Source organism: Erinaceus europaeus, chromosome 15 (assembly GCF_950295315.1).
Source record: "Erinaceus europaeus chromosome 15, mEriEur2.1, whole genome shotgun sequence".
NCBI classification, from domain to species: domain Eukaryota; kingdom Metazoa; phylum Chordata; class Mammalia; order Eulipotyphla; family Erinaceidae; genus Erinaceus; species Erinaceus europaeus.
In genome coordinates this window covers 41042225-41063305 of record NC_080176.1, presented here as the reverse complement: position 1 = coordinate 41063305, position 21081 = coordinate 41042225, and the positions used below count along the sequence as shown (strand labels likewise).

Genomic DNA, 21081 nt, shown 5'->3' with positions numbered 1-21081 from the left:
CTACTCCAAGAGGAAAAAAAAAATCCACAAGGACTGTGCCGGACTACCTTTGCTGATGGGAGACAGATGACCAGAGACTCATGGCTGAGCTGTATGCAGTATCTCTTTATTCATGCAGAATGCAGCACAATTTAAGCCAAACCAAGCTAAACTAAACTCACAATCCTATATATACTCACCAAGTAGGGCGGAAACAGGATGTGATGTAGAGAGGGTGGGGCAAAAAGTGATGCAAATGAGGGTGTGACAAGGAGAGGGGGCGGAGCAGGTGAGAATTCTACCACTGAACCACCAATGCCCTGGAGGGAGTGTGGTGCTTAGTTAACAGTGGTTATGTAAATATAATAGTGTTAAGCAGTGGGGATTAAACCAAATGAAACAGAAGGGGCTTTCAGAAGCAGAATTAGAAGCATACCAACAGGACTGAATAAAAAAAAAGTTTAGACTTATTTACATTTTCTTTAGGAACAACATAACAAAGTGCTTCAAAAAAAAAAAGCAGAGTTGTAACTATTTTATCTTTTTACTATTGCTATGGTTTCTATTATTATTATGATGGTAGTGGTGGAAATTCATCAGTATGCTACTGTAAAAAAGTTAAAACTTCTATTTGGGCTGTTGCTGTGGGGTTTAACATAATGCAGCAGTTTTAGTAGGTAGATACTGTGGCAGCAAAATAAGGGTAGGATTGGCTAGCCTGTGGCTTGTGCCACAGTCTTTAAGCATTGTTCACTAGTGGTCAGCTACAGCACATGTAAGTCCAGGGGAGGAATTCAGCGTCAATGGTCTGGGGAGAGAACAGAGAAGACTAGGCAAAGAACAAGCAGGAAAAAGGAGCAACTTCTGCCAGATACTCCTTTAAGTGTGTTCCTATACCCACAATCCCTTGTGAGTTTGTGTGTGTCTATCATATGCTCCTGATGCCAAGATAAAGTCAGGCCTATGCTAATTATGCTCATGTCTCATAATTTCTTTTGTTCACTGTAACAAAACAGTATTCCTAATAGTACCCACCTAAATTTTAAATGAACATTAACCTCGATTTTGGTAACTCAAAACTTGTAGTCAAGGAAAGCATTTACTATGATTGGAAGGAAATAGAATTGGGCTCAGGGTGGAAAGGGATCTCACCATATTTCAGTAATAATTTTTATAAGGTGAGTAATAGTGAAACTATTCAATAAGCTTTGTGAAGGTTCATTATTTTGGGAAGTTAATTCATTGCCTTTATCTTTATTTGATCAGATCTGAAGGAAATAATTTGTACTAAGTGAACTAATAGGAGATTAAAATCTTTTTTTAATAATTTTATTAATGATTTAATAATTATTAATAAGATTTTAGGACAGAGGGATACAATTCCGTGTGATTTCCACCAGCAGTGTTCCATATCTCCTTCCCTCCATTAGAAGTTTCCATATTCTTTATCCCTCTGGGAGTATGGACCAAAGATATTTATGGGGTACAGAAGGTGGGAGGTATGGCCTCTGTCATTGCTTCTCCACTAGACATAGGCATTGACAGGTAGATCCATACCCCCAGCCTGTTTCCATCTTTCCTTGTAGGGCAGGGCTCTGGACAAGTGGGGTTCCAGGATACATTGGTGAGGTTGTCTTCCCAGGGAAGTCAGGTTGGCATTATGGTAGCATCTGTAACTTGGTGGCTGAAAAGCAATAAGGTATAAAGCAGAACAATGTATTTAATAATCAAGAACCTAAAGAAAAAGTATACCAGATCAAATGTGGAATCTTCATGTTGGAAGGAGCTATAAAGTCTACTTTAGGTAGATTCCAAGGGAGCCCATGACTTTACTAATTTTTGACTGAGCCCAACAGCTAACTTGCAGGTGGGCTAGGAGTATTATCTGGGAAGATGGTGTCGAGGATAGGGCTAGAAGGCTGGATTAAAGCAAATATTAGCTCCCAGATATGAGAAAAGTATATAAATACCACTAATGGTTAACTCCTTCGATCTGACATAGGGCCAATATCTATTCATATTTAGTAGAGGAACTTGTGTAACCTCTGAATCCCTGAGCTTGAAGTCCATGGTCACAGCCAGGAAATGTACTCATTTCAGGACCAGTCTTCTTCAAGTAGCATAGGAGTTTGACCTAGCCTCACTTCAGAAAATAGGTCAGTTCCTACTATTGCTGCTGTACAGTAAGGGCAAGGTCCTGGAGAGGCTCACAAGAGGGTTTATGATAACATTCCTGATGGAAGTGACCAGTGATGGTGGAGAGGTATCTGTTAGAGGTCTAGGGTCTAGACCCATGATATCTATATGGAAATCCAAAGATTTCCTTACTAGAGCCCTGGATAATGGGGTAGTCTGGTAGTGACCAAAAGGGACATTGGTAAAATGTGCCAGTCTCTTGCCGTTATCACCTTTTTGTAGTCCTTACTTTGTCTGACATGGTTCAACTTAGAGTAATTAAGGGAAGTGAAATAGGGAGTTGATGAAGAGGGTGTCTATGTCTCAGTAGAAAATATCTGATTAAGTATCTTAAGGTGTCTTTTTTAGAACTTTCTATTTGCTTGCAGCACTTATTGAGTCACTGTAGACTGTTGCACACTTTTACTTCAAGTTATATATTTTCCCCTAACTCATTCATACTGCCGGGATAGCATGGGGGTGCCTCTTCTTGGGCGCGTACTCTCTGAGTTAGAGAGAATGCGACCGGAGCCAGCCTGGGTTGCTACACACTCAGCAACTGGAGAGAGATGACCCAGGAACTGAGCTACTGGTGGTGAGGCGATTCCATTCTTTATTGATCAAAGAGCCAAAACTTTTAAGATTCAGACCTGGAAGTGGTAAGTCAGAAACAGAAATGGCTTGACATGGTTTGGAAAGGGGTGGAGAAATGAAAAAGGGGCTAGGAAAGGTAGGAACTTTCTTAGCAACTGTTGCAAGGGTTTTAATTTGTAGGATTAATAATATCCTGCAGGCAGGGAGGGTCTTGAGGGTAGAAGGAAGATAGATCAAAGGAATAGGCAGGGTGGGGATCTTTCAGGCAAAAAAATGATTATGTAGATAATAAAGGAGCAGGCCATAGTATCAGGAATGCAGGGTGCTTTGTGAGGCAGGGAGACTGATAAGATGAGGCAAACCTTGGGGGGTTGTGTCCTTCCTCTCTCGACCTCTCAGTAGAGAGAGAGACTGGCAGGATGGATGTCCCCTCAAGTCAAGCCCTGCCAAGCTTAACCACATCCTCACAATTTCCCTGTGCATACATGTGCCCTACCTCATAGGCCCTGGTCTTTATCTAGGTTCTGTAACTATCTTAGTGCTACCCGAAATAGAATTAAGGAGTCTTATGTGCTAGGAAAGTTCTCAGCAAAGTAGTGGAGCTGGAGGTTTGACATCCCACACTTGGCATCTCTGGATACAGTTTGAAGTGAACATGTCAGGGTGGCACTGGTTACCTTGATTTGTTTGAAATCCTCAGATTCAGTGTCAAATGGTATGGATCAAGTAAAGCATGAATCAAAATGAGAATAGCCCCAGAGGTTCCAGGACTGGGAGAAATACAGGTTTATAGAGAATAAAGAAGTCTCCTTGCTGTCTTAGGTTTAAGAAGGAAATATATTATTATTATTATTATTATTATTATTGTTCTAGCGTTTGCCCTTCTTCCGTAGCCAGTCAACAGCGTCAGGTTGAGCCTGATGTAAAGTTTCGAGACCTCCTTTGAATCTGGAGAGGTGGCAGTCGTTGACTATGTGGGTCATAGTCTCTCTGTAGCCGCAGGGGCAGTTCGGGTCGTCTCTGGCTCCCCAGCGATGGAACATAGCGGCGCACCGGCCATGGCCTGTTCGATAGCGATTGAGGAGGGCCCAATCATAACGTGCTAGGTCAAAGCCCGGTTGACGCTTGCAGGGGTCTGTGATGAGGTGTTTGTTCTTTACCTCAGCTGACTGCCAACTCTGTTTCCAAGAGTCTGGAACAGAGAAGTTCAGTGTGGGCGTAGGGGACCAGATTGGGTGACGAGACGTCAAGCGTTGGACAGGGTGGGCGAAGATATCCGCGTATATTGGCAGGTCCGGTCGAGCGTAGACGTGGGAAATGAACTTAGATGATGCCGCATGCCGACGAATATCTGGCGGGGCGATGTTGCTAAGAACTGGCAGCCATGGAACTGGGGTGGAACGGATGGTTCCAGAAATTATCCTCATGGAGGAATATAATTTGGAATCGACCAAGTGGACATGGGGGCTATGGAACCATACTGGGGCACAGTATTCTGCAGTGGAATAGCATAATGCCAGAGATGATGATCGTAGTGTGGAATAATAATAATAATTACTATTATTATATATTAATATAATATATATTATATAATTATATATAATTATATGATATATATTCTATAATATGTAATATATAATATATAATTATATATAATTATATAATTATAATATATTATATAATAATTATTATTATTATAACCAAGTTATTTAGGAACTTTATTTACTTTGGAAATCCCATGGCTAAGATTTACTGTACTGGGAGTAGGGCGGTAGCACAACAGGTTAAGTGCACATGGCACAAAGCACAAGGACCAGTGTAAGGATCCCGGTTCGAACCCCTGGCTCCCCACCTGCAGGGAGGTTCACTTCACAAGCATGAAGCAGATCTGCAGATGTCTTTCTCTCTCCTTCTCTTTCTTCCCCTCATCTCCTCATTTCTCTCTGTCCTATCCAACAACAATGACATTAATAATAACTACAAAAATAAAAAAACAACAAGGACAACAAAAGGGAATAAATAAATACTAAAAAATTAAAAAAACAGAAAAACATGAATGAAAATTAGCAAATCCCCAGAGGTTCCAAGACTGGTAGAAATACAGGTTTAAAGAGAATAAAGAAATTTCCTTGCTGTCTTAGGTTTAAGAAGGAAATAGATTATTATTATTATAACCAAGTTATTTAGGAACTTGATTTACTTTGGAAATCCCATGACTAAGATGTACTGTACTGGGAGTTGGGCAGTATCACATTGGGTTAAGTGCATGAGGCACAAAGCAAAAGGACTGGGGTCAGGATGCAGGTTTGAGCCCCTGGCTCCCCACCTTCAGGGGAGTCGCATCACAGGCGGTGAAGCAGGTCTGCAGGTGTCTAACTTTTTCTCCCCCTCTCTGTCATCCCCTCCTCTCTCCATTTCTCTTTGTGCTATCCAAAAATGATGACATCAATAACAACAACAATAATAACTACAACAATAAAACAGCAAGGGCAACAAAGGGAATAAATAAATAAATAATTTTTTAAAAGATGTACTATACTATACAAGACTTTACCATTACTTATGTCACATAATGATATTTAAAAATAACTATATCTTATATACAGATAAGACCAGTTAGTCTAAGATTATAGGGGGTTTGATATTTCAAAAGAAAATTATTATTAGAAATGCATTAATACATGTGGAATGACAACCCTTCAGCTTCATTACTCGGGTAAGACCTTTCCTTTCATAGTATACTCTAATTCCATCTCAGGTGGTTCACTTTCTAACAAAGTCCCAAAACCTAGATATAGACCAGGTTCCAGGAGATAGAGCATATGTTCACATGTATCTGTAAACTACTGCAAAATATATACCTGAAAGCAGAAGTACACTAGAGTTTGCAGTGAGTACCCCCTAACACTTCCTCTCCACTATTCCAAGCTTTGGATCCATGATTGCTCAACAATTTGTTTGGCTTCGTATGTTAACTCTCTTTTCAGTCACCAGGTTCCAGATGTCATCAGGATGCTGGCCAGGCTTCCCTAGACTGAAGACCCCACCAATGTGTCCTGGAGCTCTGCTTCCCCAGAGACCCACCCTACTAGGGAAAGAGAAAGGCAGACTGGGAGTATGGACCGACCAGTCAACGTCCAAGTTCAGCGGGGAAGCAATTACAGAAGCCAGACCTTCTACCTTATGCAACCCACAATGACCCTGGGTCCATGCTCCCAGAGGGATAGAGAATGGATAAGCTATCAGGGGAGGGGGTGGGATATGGAGATTGGGTGGTGGGAATTGTGTGGAATTGTGCCCCTCCTACCCTATGGTTTTGTTAATTAATCCTTTCTTAAATAAAAAAATTAAAAAATTAAATTAAATTAAAAAAAAAAGAAATGCATTAACAATTTAGGCCTAATGTTAAAATTCAATCAGTTTACTCATTTGAAACCTGAAGTGCTTAGTTTTAAGGAATATATACTCAGAACTGAATTCTATGCATTAAAAAGCTCAAAACATTCAATTTGTTTTTCCCTCTCATATTGATTAAATAGTGATTTATATGACTGTAGCTTAATAGGTGAATATATTAAAACCATTCCTGCCACCAAAGGTCTGTATCCCTACTCCCACCACCTTCAGTGAAGATGAAAATCACCCCTCCTCACCCCCACCCTCAGGGTTTCTTTATTTTGGTGCAATACTACAAACTCTGTCAAATTATGCTTTGCATTTCTCTAACTGTTCTTCCACATCAGCTTCTGTTTATGCATCCCATACTCATCTTTCTATTTCTAGGTTATATTACTTAACATAATTCCTTCTAGCTCTATCCAAGATGGGTAGGATAAAGTGGATTCTTTATTCTTAATAGCTGAACATTATTTCAATATATATATATATATATATATATATATATATATATATATATATATATATATATATCACAACTTTCTCAGCCACTCATCTGCTTTTGGACACCTGGTTGTTTCCAGGTTTTGGCTATTATGAATTGTGCTGCTATGAACATAGGTATACACATATCTTTTGGGATGGGTGCATTTGACTCTTTAGTATATATCCTTAGGAGAAGAACTACTGGGTCATATGGAAGGTCCATTTCTTGCCTCGTGAGGGTTCCCCAGACTGCTTTCAACAGGGGTTAGACAAATTTACATTCCTACCAGCAGTCCACAAGGGTTCTCTGTTGTTTTCAGTGTCTCTCTCTCTCCTTTCTTTTTAGCTCTTTTACTTCTTTCTTAGTTTTCTTTAGTTCATTCTCAGTCTGGCTAATTCTATATTTTGTTTCTGTTATTATATTCTCCCTCCCTTAATCTTCCTTCTTCAGTTCAGCTATTTTTTTTTTTTACCTTGTTCAATTACAGTATTAGCTTGTTCTACTAGCTGGCCTTTTACCTCAGGTAGTACAGATTTCAGTTCTTTAATTACCCTGAGATAGCTCATGTTTGCTTTCAGGGTCTCATTGGTTATTTCCCTATTTCTGATAGCATTTTCCTCAAAAGTTTTCCTCACTTCTTTGATTAATGCCTCAATTAATATTTGGATACTTTCTTCAATTCTTAGTTGCTTCTGGCATGCTTGGAATTTTTTATGGACTCCTGTCCTGGTTCATTGTTTGCCGGGATAGCCTGAGGGTACTTCTTCCCGAGCTAGTGCTCTCTGGCTTGGAGAGAACTCAACTGGAGTCGATCTAGGCTGCTGCGTGGGAGAGGGATCAGGAACTCGTGCCGCACTAACTTCCGCAGGAGATACACTCTGGAACTCTCGGAGCCGGAAAGCAATTTCCAAGTGTCTTTAATCAGAAGAGCAGCTGTTTTTATACTCTCCAAGTAGGGTGGAAACAGGATGTGATATAGAGAGGGTGGAGAGAAAAGTGACTGGTGAAAATCAGAGTGTGACAAGGAGGGGGCGGAACAGGCGAGAATCCTATCACTGAACCACCAATGCCCTGGAGGGAGTGCTTTATGTAAATGTAAAAGTGATTTATGTAAATAGACCAAAGCTTTGGATCAGTAAATCCCTATATAGGCATATGGTTAAGCAGAAGCCAGGGGGAGGTGGCATACTACCCAACAATTGTTGTAGTAGTTTTTTTTTTTTTTTTACCTAACCATTTTTGTTATATTTTTATTTGTATCCTGGCTGTTGCTGATCAATTATTGTGTGATGCGACCTCCAGTCTGTTGGTACCTGAACAACAGAAATGAGTCACCTTGTGTTCTGATTCAGAAGTTTCTGGGACTGTTTTTCTGATCTCCTACTCTGCACCTTCTAATGTGTGAATGTAAGCCATTGACATTTACTGATTTTATGGATTAAAGGTATTTCAGTGTCATTATTCAATAATTTTTTGTTTGTTCTAATAAATGTCAAGATTTTTGGTCATGTTTTTAATGCTTATATCTCTATCTTTTAGAACCTCTTTCAGGATAGGCTTGGTGATAGTTGCCTCCTTTTACTGTTCCTTGTCTGAGAAGGTTTTTATCCCTTCATCTAGTCTGAATGACAGTCTAGCAGGATATACTACCCTTGGTTAAAACTCTTTTTTCATTGAAAGCTTGATAGATATCTTGCAATTCTCTTTTTTAATTTTTTTATCTATAAAAAGGAAACATTGACAAAACTGTAGGATAAGCAGGGTACAACTTCACACAATTACCACCACCAGAACTCTGTATCCCATCCCCTCCCCTGATAGCTTTCCTATTCTTTAACCCTCTGGGAGTATGGATGATCATTATGGGATGCAGAAGGTTGAAGGTCTGCCTTCTGTAATTGCTTCCCCACTGAACATGAGCATTGACAGGTCAATCTATACCCCCAGCCTGTCTCTCTCTCTCCCTGGTGGGGAAGGGCTCTGGGGAAGCAGAGCTCCAGGACACATTGGCGGGGGTCCTCTGTCCAAGGAAGTCTGGTTGACATCATGGTAGCATCTGGAACCTGGTGGTTGAAAAGAGAGTTAACATACAAAGCCAAACAAATTGTTGACCAGTCATGGACCTAAAGGCTGGAATAGTGCAGATAAAGAGTTGGGGAGTCCTCCATTTTATAGATAGCTACTAGGCATATTTTAGTTATATTCCAAAGGGCCTTTGGCTATACTAGGTTTTTTTTTTCCTTTTTCTTTTATCTTGCAATTCTTTTAATGACTTTTAGGGTTTGTGTGGAGAAGCCTGCTGATAGTTTTATGGCTTTTCCTCTGTATGTGATTTTTTTGTCTCTTTCGTTCAGCCTTCAGGATCCTTTCTTTATGCTTACTTCCTTCCATTGTAACTATGATGTGACTTGGTGTCTTCAGGTCTGGTTTGATTCTGTTTGGGACTCTCTGGGATTCTTAAATCTTAATGTTATTTCTGTTATTTAGGGTGAGGAAGTTTTTTTCTATTATTTCCTCTAGCATGTTTTCTTCCCATTCTTCTCTCTTTTTTTCCCCTCTGGTAATATGTCCATATGTTACTTCTTTTGAAGAAGTCATCCCATATGCCTGTGTTGTTGTTTTCATTGTATCTCAATCTCTCTTTTTTTTTTTAAGCTTTTATACCTCCTTCTTAATTCTTAATCTTGGAGGGAGGTGCAGAGAGAAAGAATAAAACTAACAACTCCATGCCTCCTTTGTCCTTTTCAGCTTCTAATTACCAACCTAAGGTTGGGTATATGCCACTTTGACCTCTCCTGTATTATTCTTCCACCACTGGCCTGGAAATCCTGACTTAACCTGAAATTCCTAGGCTCAAAGCCACCTACCTGCAGAGCATACGCTGGTGTAGGTATATCACTCTCACTGCCTTTGGAAAATGAGATTAAGTGTCTCTTGTCAGGATATAGTGCAGTAGGTTAAGCTCAGGTAGCACAGCGTGTTAAGTGCATGTGGCGCAAAGTGAGAGGATCAGCACAAGGATCCCGGTTCGAGACCCCGGCTCCCCAACTGCAGGGGAGTCACTTCACAGGCAGTGAAGCAGGTCTGTAGGTGTCTATCTGTCCCCCTCTGTTTTCCTCTCCTCTCTCCATTTTTTCCTCTCCTATCCAACAACAACGACATCAGTAACAGTAATAGTAACTACAACAATAAGACAACAAGGGCAACAAAAAGAATAAATAAATAACTATTTTTTAAAAAGAACATAATGAAACTGGTAGTACTGTTCTTAAATATCTATTTCATAGAGACAAAAAGAAAGATAGAAAGGTACTTGGGTAACATTGTTTAAGAGGGAAAGGATAAGCTGGAGTTTGTTCCTCCCATATTAAAAAGTTTTTCTCAACAAAGAATTAAGGAGAGAGCATGAAAATTCAATCACTTTAATCTTTTATTTAGGAAAATTGAGAACATTCAAATGTTAGGGCATGAGAAAATGAGAGAGAGAAAGAGAAGGACCAAGTTAACATTTACATAATGATCCCCAGGCAGAGAGAGAGCAAAGAATGTGTCTTTCTTTTAAAATCCAAGCCCCCCTCCACCTTTCCAAGCCACCATACCTGTAACCACTCCTATTTTCTGGGCAGTACCTTGTTCTTCAACAACATGGTCTTCCAACAAGGGAAAGTGAGTTATTGTAGAAGTTGTTTCATCTGATACATGCATAGGCTTATGTGATATCCCTGTCTCTACTTACTGAAATGTGCATGCCCACCTTATACCAGACTTCCTTGGACAGACAACCCCACCAATATGTCCTGGAGCTCTGCTTCCCCAGAGCCCTTCCCCACTAGGGAAAGAGAGAGACAGGCTGGGAGTATGTTTTTCTCTCTTGGACAGTTTGGAATGAATTCTTATATATTTTCACTTTTCTTGGCTGTGCTGAAGCTCAGTGATTCCCAATCGCAAATTACTGCCCGTGTGGTACCTAGGGGAACTTGTTTCAATTAGATCAAGTGCTCCACCCTCCAAATAGTCTACTTCAGGGTTTCCACAGTGAGACCTGAGGTTTCAAATTACTGGCAAGATTCCCAGAGTCCTATGGCATCACTGAGTGACTTTGAAACAATCTTATTTGGCAGTTGGTAAGGTTCCAAACCCTCCATACCTACTTTAGCCTAATCAGCTCTACATATGCCTATTTTGTTTGTCTTATTTTCTGCCAAAGTCTTGTTTGAATATAGATTTTCATCACCTCAATAAGAATTGGCAAATTATTTGTCCAACTTAACCTTGACCATTCCATGACCCTTGTTCTTAGCAAAAAAATTCATAAGATGATTGCCTAAAAATCCATCCTTACATTATAATCACATCTATTCATCTGAAAGTTATTCATGGTCGTCTCCTATGCACCAGAGATGCAAGCAAGCAATGTTATTGGGTAAGACTTCTGCAGTCCTACTCTAGTGTAATAGAAGTAGAGTGGGCTGGAAAATGACAGCATGGGAAGTGAATAAGTAAAATTATGCCATGCTGTGATATGTGTTATGAGGAAAGTAAGTGGAGCTTTATGGGAGAAAATCTCAGAAGGGAAGATAATCTAGACAGAGTGATCAAGGAAAGCTTGCCTATAGTGACTTCCTGAAAGTTAAAGCAGGAAAAAAAAAAAAAACATGCACACTTACAGGCTAAGAGGTTGGGTAACAGTGGAAGTGATCAAAGAACTACAAAGCTGGAAGTAACTACGGTGAGCTGGAAGGTTAGATAGTGGTGATGAGAGACATGATGGATAGGGTGCAGGTTCTGGCCATACCAAAGTCTATAGAGTGTAGAATGCTTGATAAAGGTGAAAATGTCAAAAACTAAGAGTTTGTTGAGTGGCAGACACACACAAATGAGAGTGGGGTTAAAGAAGCACAGTCTGAGTTACATATAGTAGAAAAGGTCAGTGGTAAAATCAGATGAAAGCATGAACAGAGGCAATAGGAAGTAAGCGCTAAAGGAAATGCCTGGGAAGCAGCAGGAGTATATGAAAATTGCTTCCTGTCTTCTGGATTAGACGGTTGGTTCAAAGAAGTGAAGTTTGCTATCTTTCCACATGAGAAAGTGCCTCGGAAGCAGAGTCTTGGGGACCAGCCAAGTTTCATTTAGAGAAAGTCATGGGAAACAAACATTCCAGAAGTCCCTAAAGATTAAAAGGGAATTTGGTGATCACAAGCAGGAGGTCCAGAGGGCACAATGGAAGCCTTCATTTGTTTTTAATAGTGGGGTAGAGGAGAGAACTTAGGGCAGGGATAAAGACAAATTCCTGAATGAATACTAATGGACAGTTGGAGAGTTCTGAAACTCACTGGGTCACTGGGATACTGGGATAAAATATTATCACCATGACTACCACTATGAAAACAGTAGTAATAACATGTATTATTTATAATTGCAATAGGGCTATATTGTCAGTTTTATTTCAGTCCTATACTCTTTGTCCATGCAGTCAACTGATAATCCCACAATGATGTTATTTATGAATGTCAAGTCAAATGGTCAATTCTCAACACAAATTTTATGAGCTACAAATAGTTGATTAAAAATGAATCCATCTTGTCAGCCTCTGAGAAGATAGCAAGCATAAGGTTTTAAAGGTAAAACCCAAATAGTTGACCTAATCGAATATGGTAGTTAGGAGTTTTTGTACCAGAATTAGCAAAACCACTTTAAAGCTCAACTAGTGCAATGACCATGATGTCTATAGGTTTTTCTCTTCCTCGTTGCTTCGTTCTATTGCTCTTTTGCTCAGCTTGCTAGAAATCATTTAATTTGTTGTTTGGTTGTTTGGTTGGTTGTTTCTTTTTGACCAGAGCACTGTTCAACTCTAGCTTGTGCTTGGGACTAAATTGGATCCCTCAGTCTGTTGTGTAACTTGTGATATTTCCCCAAACTTGAATAATTATTACTTCTAATTCTACTCATAGTTTACCTATTCAGTAAATGAGAATAATTATTATAGGATATAGATCATTCTAGACACTAGGGGTACAATGGCACTGTCTATATTGAGCTTAATATATGTAAATGCAACTCTTTCCTCAATCTAGCTACATATCCCTAAGAAAACATTCCCTACCACTACTCCCCCTTCACTAGGCTGCACATAATTTGTCCAACTTTTTTCTCAATAACATGCTGACAGCCCTATATAGTTTCCTCCACTTCTGTCTTGTGATCATTCATCCTTTTCAAATCTAAAGGAAATCAGTTTATTTCTCTGCTCAGAGACTGTCAAAGGTTTACTAGTCTGTCCAGGGTAGAAGCTATTCATCACAATTCTTTTTTCCCCTTCGTTTTATTGGATAGGACAGAGAGAAATCAAGGGGGAGGGGAAGATAGAGAGGGGGAATAAACGACACCTGCAGACCTGCTTCACGGCTTGTTCATCACAAATCTTGAGCGAATTCCAAATCAGAGAGCGCCATCTTGCAAATCTTACCTTCTATGTTTTCTTATACTCAGTTTGCGCAAGTGTCGCTGGGTACATATGATCTAATAAAGAGTAGATGTTATCCCCAGCATCACCATAAGCAGAGCTGAACAGTGCTCTGGCCTTTCTTTCTTTTTTTTTTCTTAACCAGAGCACTGTTCAGCTCTGGCTTATGTTGGTGTGGGGGATTGAACCTGGGACTTTGGAGGTGCTCTAGTCTTTCTTTATATCTTTATCTCCCTCATTAAAAAATATTAAAATTAAAAAAATAAAAAATTATATGATAAAGAATAAAACTGGCATCTTATTTTTGATTCAACTTTAAAGAGCATGGCATGGCACTTTTCTCAATTTCCTTGTCGTTTTTTACTTGAGAAAGGGCAACGATCTTATGGAGTAGTGGAATTATACAATGGTATGGTTGCAGTTCTTAAATTATTATGATATGGGTCAGAAGTTATTTCCTGAGTGCAGCATGTGCATTGCATTGTGCATGGCCAGATCCAAGACCCAGCATCACATGGAAATGCCTTGAATATGGGGGCAGTTCCAATACTTTACTGTCTCTCCTTTCTCTGTCTGTCTCTCTGAATGTAAAAGTAAAAATTATCCTGAGAACAGTAAAATTGTACATCCAGGGGAGCTGGGCGGTAACTCAGTGGGTTAAGTGCACATGGCACAAAGTGCAAGGACCAGTTTAAAGATCCCAGTTCGAGCCCCCAGCTCCCCACATGCAGGGGGGTCATTTCGCAAGCTGTGAAGCAGGTTTACAGCTGTTTGTCTTTCTTTGCCCCTCTCTGTCTCCCCCTCCTCTCTCCACTTCTCTCTGTCTTATCCAACAACAGCAATAAAAACAACAACAATAAATAACAAGGGCAACAACAACAAAAATGACATTAAAAGTAGCAGCAGCAGATTCATAGCAGGCACCCAGCCCCAGCAATAACCCTGGAGGCAAAAAAAAAAAAAAAGTGTACATCCAGGGGCAACACATCACAGAAATAGTTATTGTGATAAAATAGTTTAGAAAAATAAAATATTTTCTAAGGTGAAAAATGCATTACTTTCCAAATGCTTAAAAACTAGCGACCACTGGGATATTATAATTTGACTTGCCACAATTTCAAGATATAATTTACAGCTTTAAATTGTTCTTAGTGTTACAAATCTTCTCGAAAACATCAAGTTTCAGTCCTGCAAGGAGGAAGGTGACTGGTAGAGTACAGGACTTGATGTGTGAGGTCATTAGTTCAATCCCTGGCACCACATATACTAGAGTAATGATCTCTCTGTCTCTCATTAATGTATAAGTAAATGGTTTAAAATAACCTAAATCAAGCTACATTTTATATCTGTATTCAGCTCCACTGAATGGTTAAATGTTGCATGTTCCTCAGTAACTGAAGAACCCTTGACATAAGGAATGATTAAGTTATATTCTATTGCTTTATAGGCAGTGCTAAGATGAATATTCAGGGCCTTTTCTACTTTATATATTTTTGCATTTTTAGGGTTGCATGATAACTATAGATGCAATGATAGAACAAAATAAATAAAAGTATCAGGGATAATATATTCAAGTCAATAAATAGTAGTCATGTCTCCATAGTATTCAGATACTTTAGCCTGAGAAAGTTTACTAATGCCCTATAACATGTTAACATTAAATGAATAAAACATGTCAGTAATTCAAATATACTTAACATAACTGGTGAAACTTTGGTTCATGATGATGCATGGATACCATTTTCCATTGTTTTCTTTTCTGTGAGGAAGATTACTATACAGTGTATATCCAACATGCTTTGCTAAATTGCCCTGACAGCTTACATAAAATTGGCTCTGCTTGATAGTTTTTTTTTTTTAAGTTATCTTTATTTATTGGACAGAGAGCCAGAAATTCAGAGGGAAGGGGGTGATAGAGAGGGACAGAGAGACAGAGAGATACCTGCAGGACTGTTTCACCACTCACTAAGCTTTCCTCTTGCAGGTAGGGACAGGGGCTCGAACCTAGGTCCTTGCACTTTGTAATACATGTGCTCAACCAGGTGAGCCACCACCTGAGCCCCTCTGCTTGATAGTTTTAACAGCAACTATACTAAGCTCCTTTTCTAGTATACTTATGTATACTGTATTAAACATATCTCCATTTCTGTTTTAACAGAATCCCAAGTTCCACATGCCTGAAGATCCAAAGGAAAACTTCCTACTGAACTCTAAGAGACCTACTAGGGTATTAACAAAGACCAACCATTCTCAAGGGGAGAGTCAAGCTTTGAGTAAGACAACAGCATCTCCAACCATTAGGATGACTGAAAAGCATCGAAGAACTAACACCCTTCCAAAGAAATTTGGTGAAATGAGTTGGCCATTGGCCATTCATCCTTTAAACAAAAGTTTAGTTAGAGATGACAAATGGAAGAAAACTGATTTGACCCAAGAGATGCGTAGGTCTTTCCTTCAAGAGTTTTGCAAGAAATATGGTGGCATGAGTCATTTTCAATCACGTCTTTTCCATGTAGTATCCAGGATCTATGTAGAAGATAAACACAAAATCTTGTACTGTGAAGTACCCAAGGCTGGCTGTTCCAACTGGAAAAGAATTTTGATGGTACTAAGTGGGTTAGCTCCCTCTACATATAACATCTCCCATGATGCTGTCCACTATGGAAAATATTTGAAAACACTAGATAGCTTTGACTTAAGAGGAATATATACTCGTTTAAATACCTACACGAAAGCTGTGTTCATTCGGGATCCCATGGAAAGATTAGTATCAGCATTTAGGGATAAATTTGAACACCCCAATAGTTATTACCACCCAATATTTGGAAAGGCAATTATAAAGAAGTATCGGCCAAATGCCTGTGAAGAATCACTAAACAATGGATCTGGAGTCAAATTCAAAGAGTTTGTCCACTATTTGCTGGATTCCCACCGTCCAGTAGGGATGGACATTCACTGGGAAAAGGTTAGCAAGCTCTGCTATCCATGTTTGATCAACTATGATTTTGTAGGGAAATTTGAAACTTTAGAAGAAGATGCCAACTACTTTTTACAGCTTATTGGTGCTCCAAAAGAGCTGAAATTTCCAAATTTTAAGGATAGACATTCTTCGGATGAAAGAACCAATGCCCAGGTTGTAAGACAGTATTTAAAGGATTTGACTAGAACTGAGAGACAATTAATCTATGATTTTTATTATTTGGACTATTTAATGTTTAATTATACAATTCCATTTTTGTAGTTTGCTTTCATTTTCTGATACTCTATTTCCTTCATGAAGATTGCCTCAAATTAGCTATTATAATTTCTCTGTGTGCTCTGGATGAGAGCAACTTAACTAAATGCAGTTGTCTTGATTTAATGAATACTTCAACCAAATAATATGTCAACAATTGGCACAAACTTATAGGAAAATTACCTAACAGACACATGTAAACAACTCGAGTTGCTCTAAAATGTTTGGAAAGAACTGCTTTTGCATTATGGATTGTATTACAGAAACAATAACCTAGCCAGCTGCTACATTAACTACAACAGCCTCTTGCAATGATAGGAAAAGGGATATAAAACCGCATGGGTATAGATCTACATCCTGGGATTTATTCTTTAATGTGCATGGATATATTTTTGCCAGTCTGTGACATGTTAATCAAACACTGGATCTTTCTCTTATACTCTGAGAACCTTTCTGTTAGCTGTAATGATAAATCAGTTTTGAGTGGTATTTTGGATATAAGCATTTTGCTTTAGAGGGGAACTTACTATGTGATTTACAATATGAGAATCTAACAAAAAAAACCTAGATGAGACTACGTCATTTTGTATTCAGCAGCCAATAAAAACATGCACAACAATTTTAACATCAGAGAAAAAAGACAACTTTTCTTGCTCGTGAAAAACTTAAGGGAATGGATTTTTCTTCTGAGCCCTCTATACATAGACAGAATGAATACAAGCGCTAAAGTTTGTTGTTTCTGAAACAGGAACTCAAGACCTTTAAGCCTCTTCAGATAGAAATGTGCTCCCAATTCTGGTTTAATTGTGAAGGAGTAAATTGTTTCAGGATGGAATAAGCATGAAGAACAAAAGTTGCCACTCTTAATATAGACCTCAAACAATAAGTTTTCTATAAGAATATTATTTGAATCAAAGCATCATGTGCATGGTTTTGTATATGGCATGTACCCTAAGAATAGCTTTTGTTTTTAGTTTAATTATTCAGTTTGAGAATGACTTTTTAAAAACTAATATACTACTTCAAAGATAGATCATATTATAGAAAGTCAACTAACAAGAGCCCCTAGAAACATTTTAATAGGCTTATGCATAAACAAATTTAGGTGGTTTTTAAGTTTAAAGATTCTATACTAAGAAAGTCACATAGCATTACATTCCAATATTAAATTAAAGTCTTTGGAAAATAAGGCCATGTGTCACCCCTGTGAAAAGCTATAATGGAGTGTAGACATTTTTTTCCAAAGAACCCTAACTTAAAAGAAACATTCTCTGATCGGGAATTTATTTTAATTGGTCAGCTGTTAGCCTGAGTCAAGCAGAATGCATGCAAACCCCGTTTAAATGCATTTGCTATACATGTTCTCAAATATCACTCTAGTAAAGACTTAGAAGCACCTTTCAAAGAAAAGTAAGAATTCATATCTGAATATTAATAGAACTTGCATAGCGATATAGTCATACTATTTCATTTTGTATTTCCATTTCATGGCTGAGTATTCATGAATTGGTTCACTTTTCACACACCTACTTTGCCCCATCTGAGTCTCCTAAGTAGTGAGTAAATGCAAGGCCGGCCAGACCATAAGTAGTAAACCTTCCAAACCAACCTTTTACGACTTTCCCACTCCATTTATTCTTGCCTCATACACTCTGCTTTCTGCTTTCAAGGTGTTTGACTGTAGAGTATTTCCACTGTATAATTTAAGTCTTGCCATTCCATAAAGAATGATATCCTAGTAACTTAAGACATGTCAAAAGTATCTTTCTATAAGAGAGAATAAAAAACAGAATAAAGTCTGAATTTCAACTCCAAAACTAATTTTAGGTGGCATTTGCTGCAAAGGATGGAGGTACTCTTCTCAGTTACCTCTAAAACCATATAAGGAACCACAAAAAATACAGGATTAAGGACCTGTCTCTCTTAATATTATTTAAAATGCACTTAGTAGGATGGAATGTATGTAGTGTGTGTATAGACACATTACATTGTAGCTGTGTGACGATGTCACTGGTGATAGAGCAGAGGAGTAAATGGAATATACTGACTCACAATGCCCTATAAAAGCCATTTTGGTGGATGTAATCCCTTCCCACCCTTTTCCATGAGGCCCATGTGCCAACAGATAACATATTTTCTCTGATACCAATTAACAACATGGCTGGTTGTGAGTCTCAAGGACCCTGTGGGTTTGTGAAAGAAAGAACAACATTTTAACATATCTATTCTTCTTTAATAATGAGGGTTTTTTTATTTTTTTATTCATGGTAAGAGCAAAGGAGCCAGTCATTATTCTGGATCCCTTGTGATTTTTTTTTATATTTATTTATTTCCTTTTTGTTGCCCTTGTTTATTATTGTAGTATTATTGTTGTCGTTGTTGGATAGGACAGAGACAAATGGAGAGAGGAGGGTAAGACAGAGAGGGGGAGAGAAAGACACCTTCAGACTTGCTTCACCGCCTGTGAATCGACTCCACTGCAGGTGGGGAACCAGGATCCTCAGGCCTGTCCTTGTACTTTGTGCCATGTGAGCTTAACCCACTGTGCTACCGCCCGACTCCCCCCTTGTGATTTTTAAAGACCTTTTCCATCTATCTCTCCTGAAGTATCCTGTGAGACCAGTCACATCACCTTGTGCATTCTGCCCATGCACCAATCTCAGGTTTAAGCATCACCACTTCTTTAGAGAGTCTCTTGGATTTGTTCTGAAATGGTTGTGACCAAATATAAATTTATCTTTTAGATGTCCAGTGTTGCTATTTTAATTTTGAGATTCTCCAAAATATAGTTATAGTTGTAAGCCCTCTAATTAAACCTTAAGGATCTTTTTTTGTTTGTTTGTTGTTGTTTTTTGGCAACAGTTACACTCTGGGCAGGCCTCATTTTAATTATTTTTATCTTTATTTATTGGATAGAGACAGCCAAAAATTGAGAGGGTAAACTAACCCAAGAAAATCAGATTCTGTAAGAAATTTGGCTTCCTTCCTCCCCTCTCCATTTTTTTTCAAAATCCAGGGGTGCTAACTCACCTAATAGGGCGCAAACGTGACCATGTTATGATGCACTTGGGTCCAGGCTCAAGACCCTGGTTCTCACTTGCAGAGAGGAAACTTCACAAGTGATGGAGTAATGCTGCAGTGCTGCAGGTGTCTCTCCTCTGTGTCTCTCATCCTCTGTCAAAAATAAATAAGAGAAAAAGAAAGGAAGAAAATGACTACTTAGAAAAATAGAGTCATTCATGTACTGAGTCCCAGTGATAGCTCTGGTGATGAGAGTGATAGAAAAGGAGAGAGAGAGAGATTCCTGAAATTTCTAAACAAATTTTGCCTGAAGAAAACAGACATCATATTGTTTTCTTTTTGTCTTGTTGCCATCAGATTTTATCACTGGGACTTGGTGCCCACACAGCTTCATCTCTCCAGGTGGTCATTCTTCTTTTCCTCCCTTCTGTCTTCCCTTACCTCCTTTTCTCTTCATCCTCATCCCCCACCATTCCTTCTATCCCTCCTCTTCCTCTTTCTCCTGGATAGAGACAGAGGAGCTAAAGATGCCTACAGCACTGCTAAACCACTCATGAAGCTCTCCCTTTTGCAGATGAACCTCGAGGCTTGAACTTGGATCCTCAAACATGGTAACATGTGGTTTACCCAATGTGCCACTGCTAGCCCCCAAACTTACCATTTTAACTAAAAAGTTCAGACACACAGATCAAGGGGAGGACTATACAAAAAGGAGAAGACAAATGAATTTTCTGTAGGCACTCGGTGGTCATTGAAAGCACCTGTGACATAACAAGTAAGCCGAAGTGGCAACTCCATTCCTGTCAGAAACTAAGTAATTGCATATGATCACTTTTGCCCCCAAGTTTCCATGCTTTAGACTAGTTTAGTTATTAGATAGCCTAAAACAGATTCAGGGGAGTGGTAGAAGAGAGTATAGGAGCAAGTTGACTTAAACCAACTGGAAAACACTATTGAATTTTTAAAACAAAATAAGTACTCAGCTAAAAGTGGCCAGGCCTTTCCTAGGCCCACAAGATAATGCTACCTGAGAAAAACCAAGTTCAACAGACTAGAGTTGCCTCACATCATGTAGTTTTAAGACCTGCCTAACATGATTCTGATTAACAGGAAAATTGCTTATTAAGTATGTACAAGGTGGCAGACACAGAAAATATTTATTGATATGAAGAGTATGTCTAGAGGCCGGGTGGTGGTGCACCTGGTTAAGTGCACACTTACAGTGTACAAGGACATGAGTTCAAGCCCCTGGTCCCCACTTGCAGGGGGAAAATTTCACAAGCAGTGAATCAGGTCTGCAGGTGTCTCTCTCTCTCCCTCTCTCTCCCTCCTCCTCCCCTCTCAATTTCTTTCTGTCCTAACCAATAAAATAAAGTAAAATAATGTTTTTTTTTAAGAAAGAAATTCTTAAAAAGAAAAAGAGTGTGTCTGACCTTATACCCTCCCAAAATGAAAGCTATCAATTGATATTTTAGTCCACTACCACCACTGCTGCAACCGCCCACACCACCCCCAGCTGCATGGAGCCGCACAGCTGACATCCAGTCAGAATCTCCCTGGCTCCAAAGCTGGGACCACACACTGGCAGCTTTACAGGCTAGGCCCGGGCAAAGCTATGTTTGGTTTGGCCTACAGTGTCTTATTTCACAAAATTAGTTGCCAACATTTTACATTTGAAGCTCTTCCATCAACAATAAGAAACGCATGTTTCCCCACATCCTGCATGCCTAA

General features: G+C 39.1%; 1 protein-coding gene across 1 annotated transcript in view; it reads left to right on the top strand.

Annotated features, from left to right (window-relative positions):
• CHST9 (carbohydrate sulfotransferase 9) overlaps positions 1-18062 on the top strand; it is a 400006-nt gene extending 381944 nt beyond the window's left edge. Inside the window, exon 5 of the mRNA XM_060173646.1 lies at positions 15253-18062. Coding sequence (XP_060029629.1) covers positions 15253-16335 — 1083 coding nt within the window. The 3' untranslated portion in view covers positions 16336-18062. The remainder of the gene's footprint in view (positions 1-15252) is intronic.
• Positions 18063-21081: the final 3019 nt, after the last annotated feature.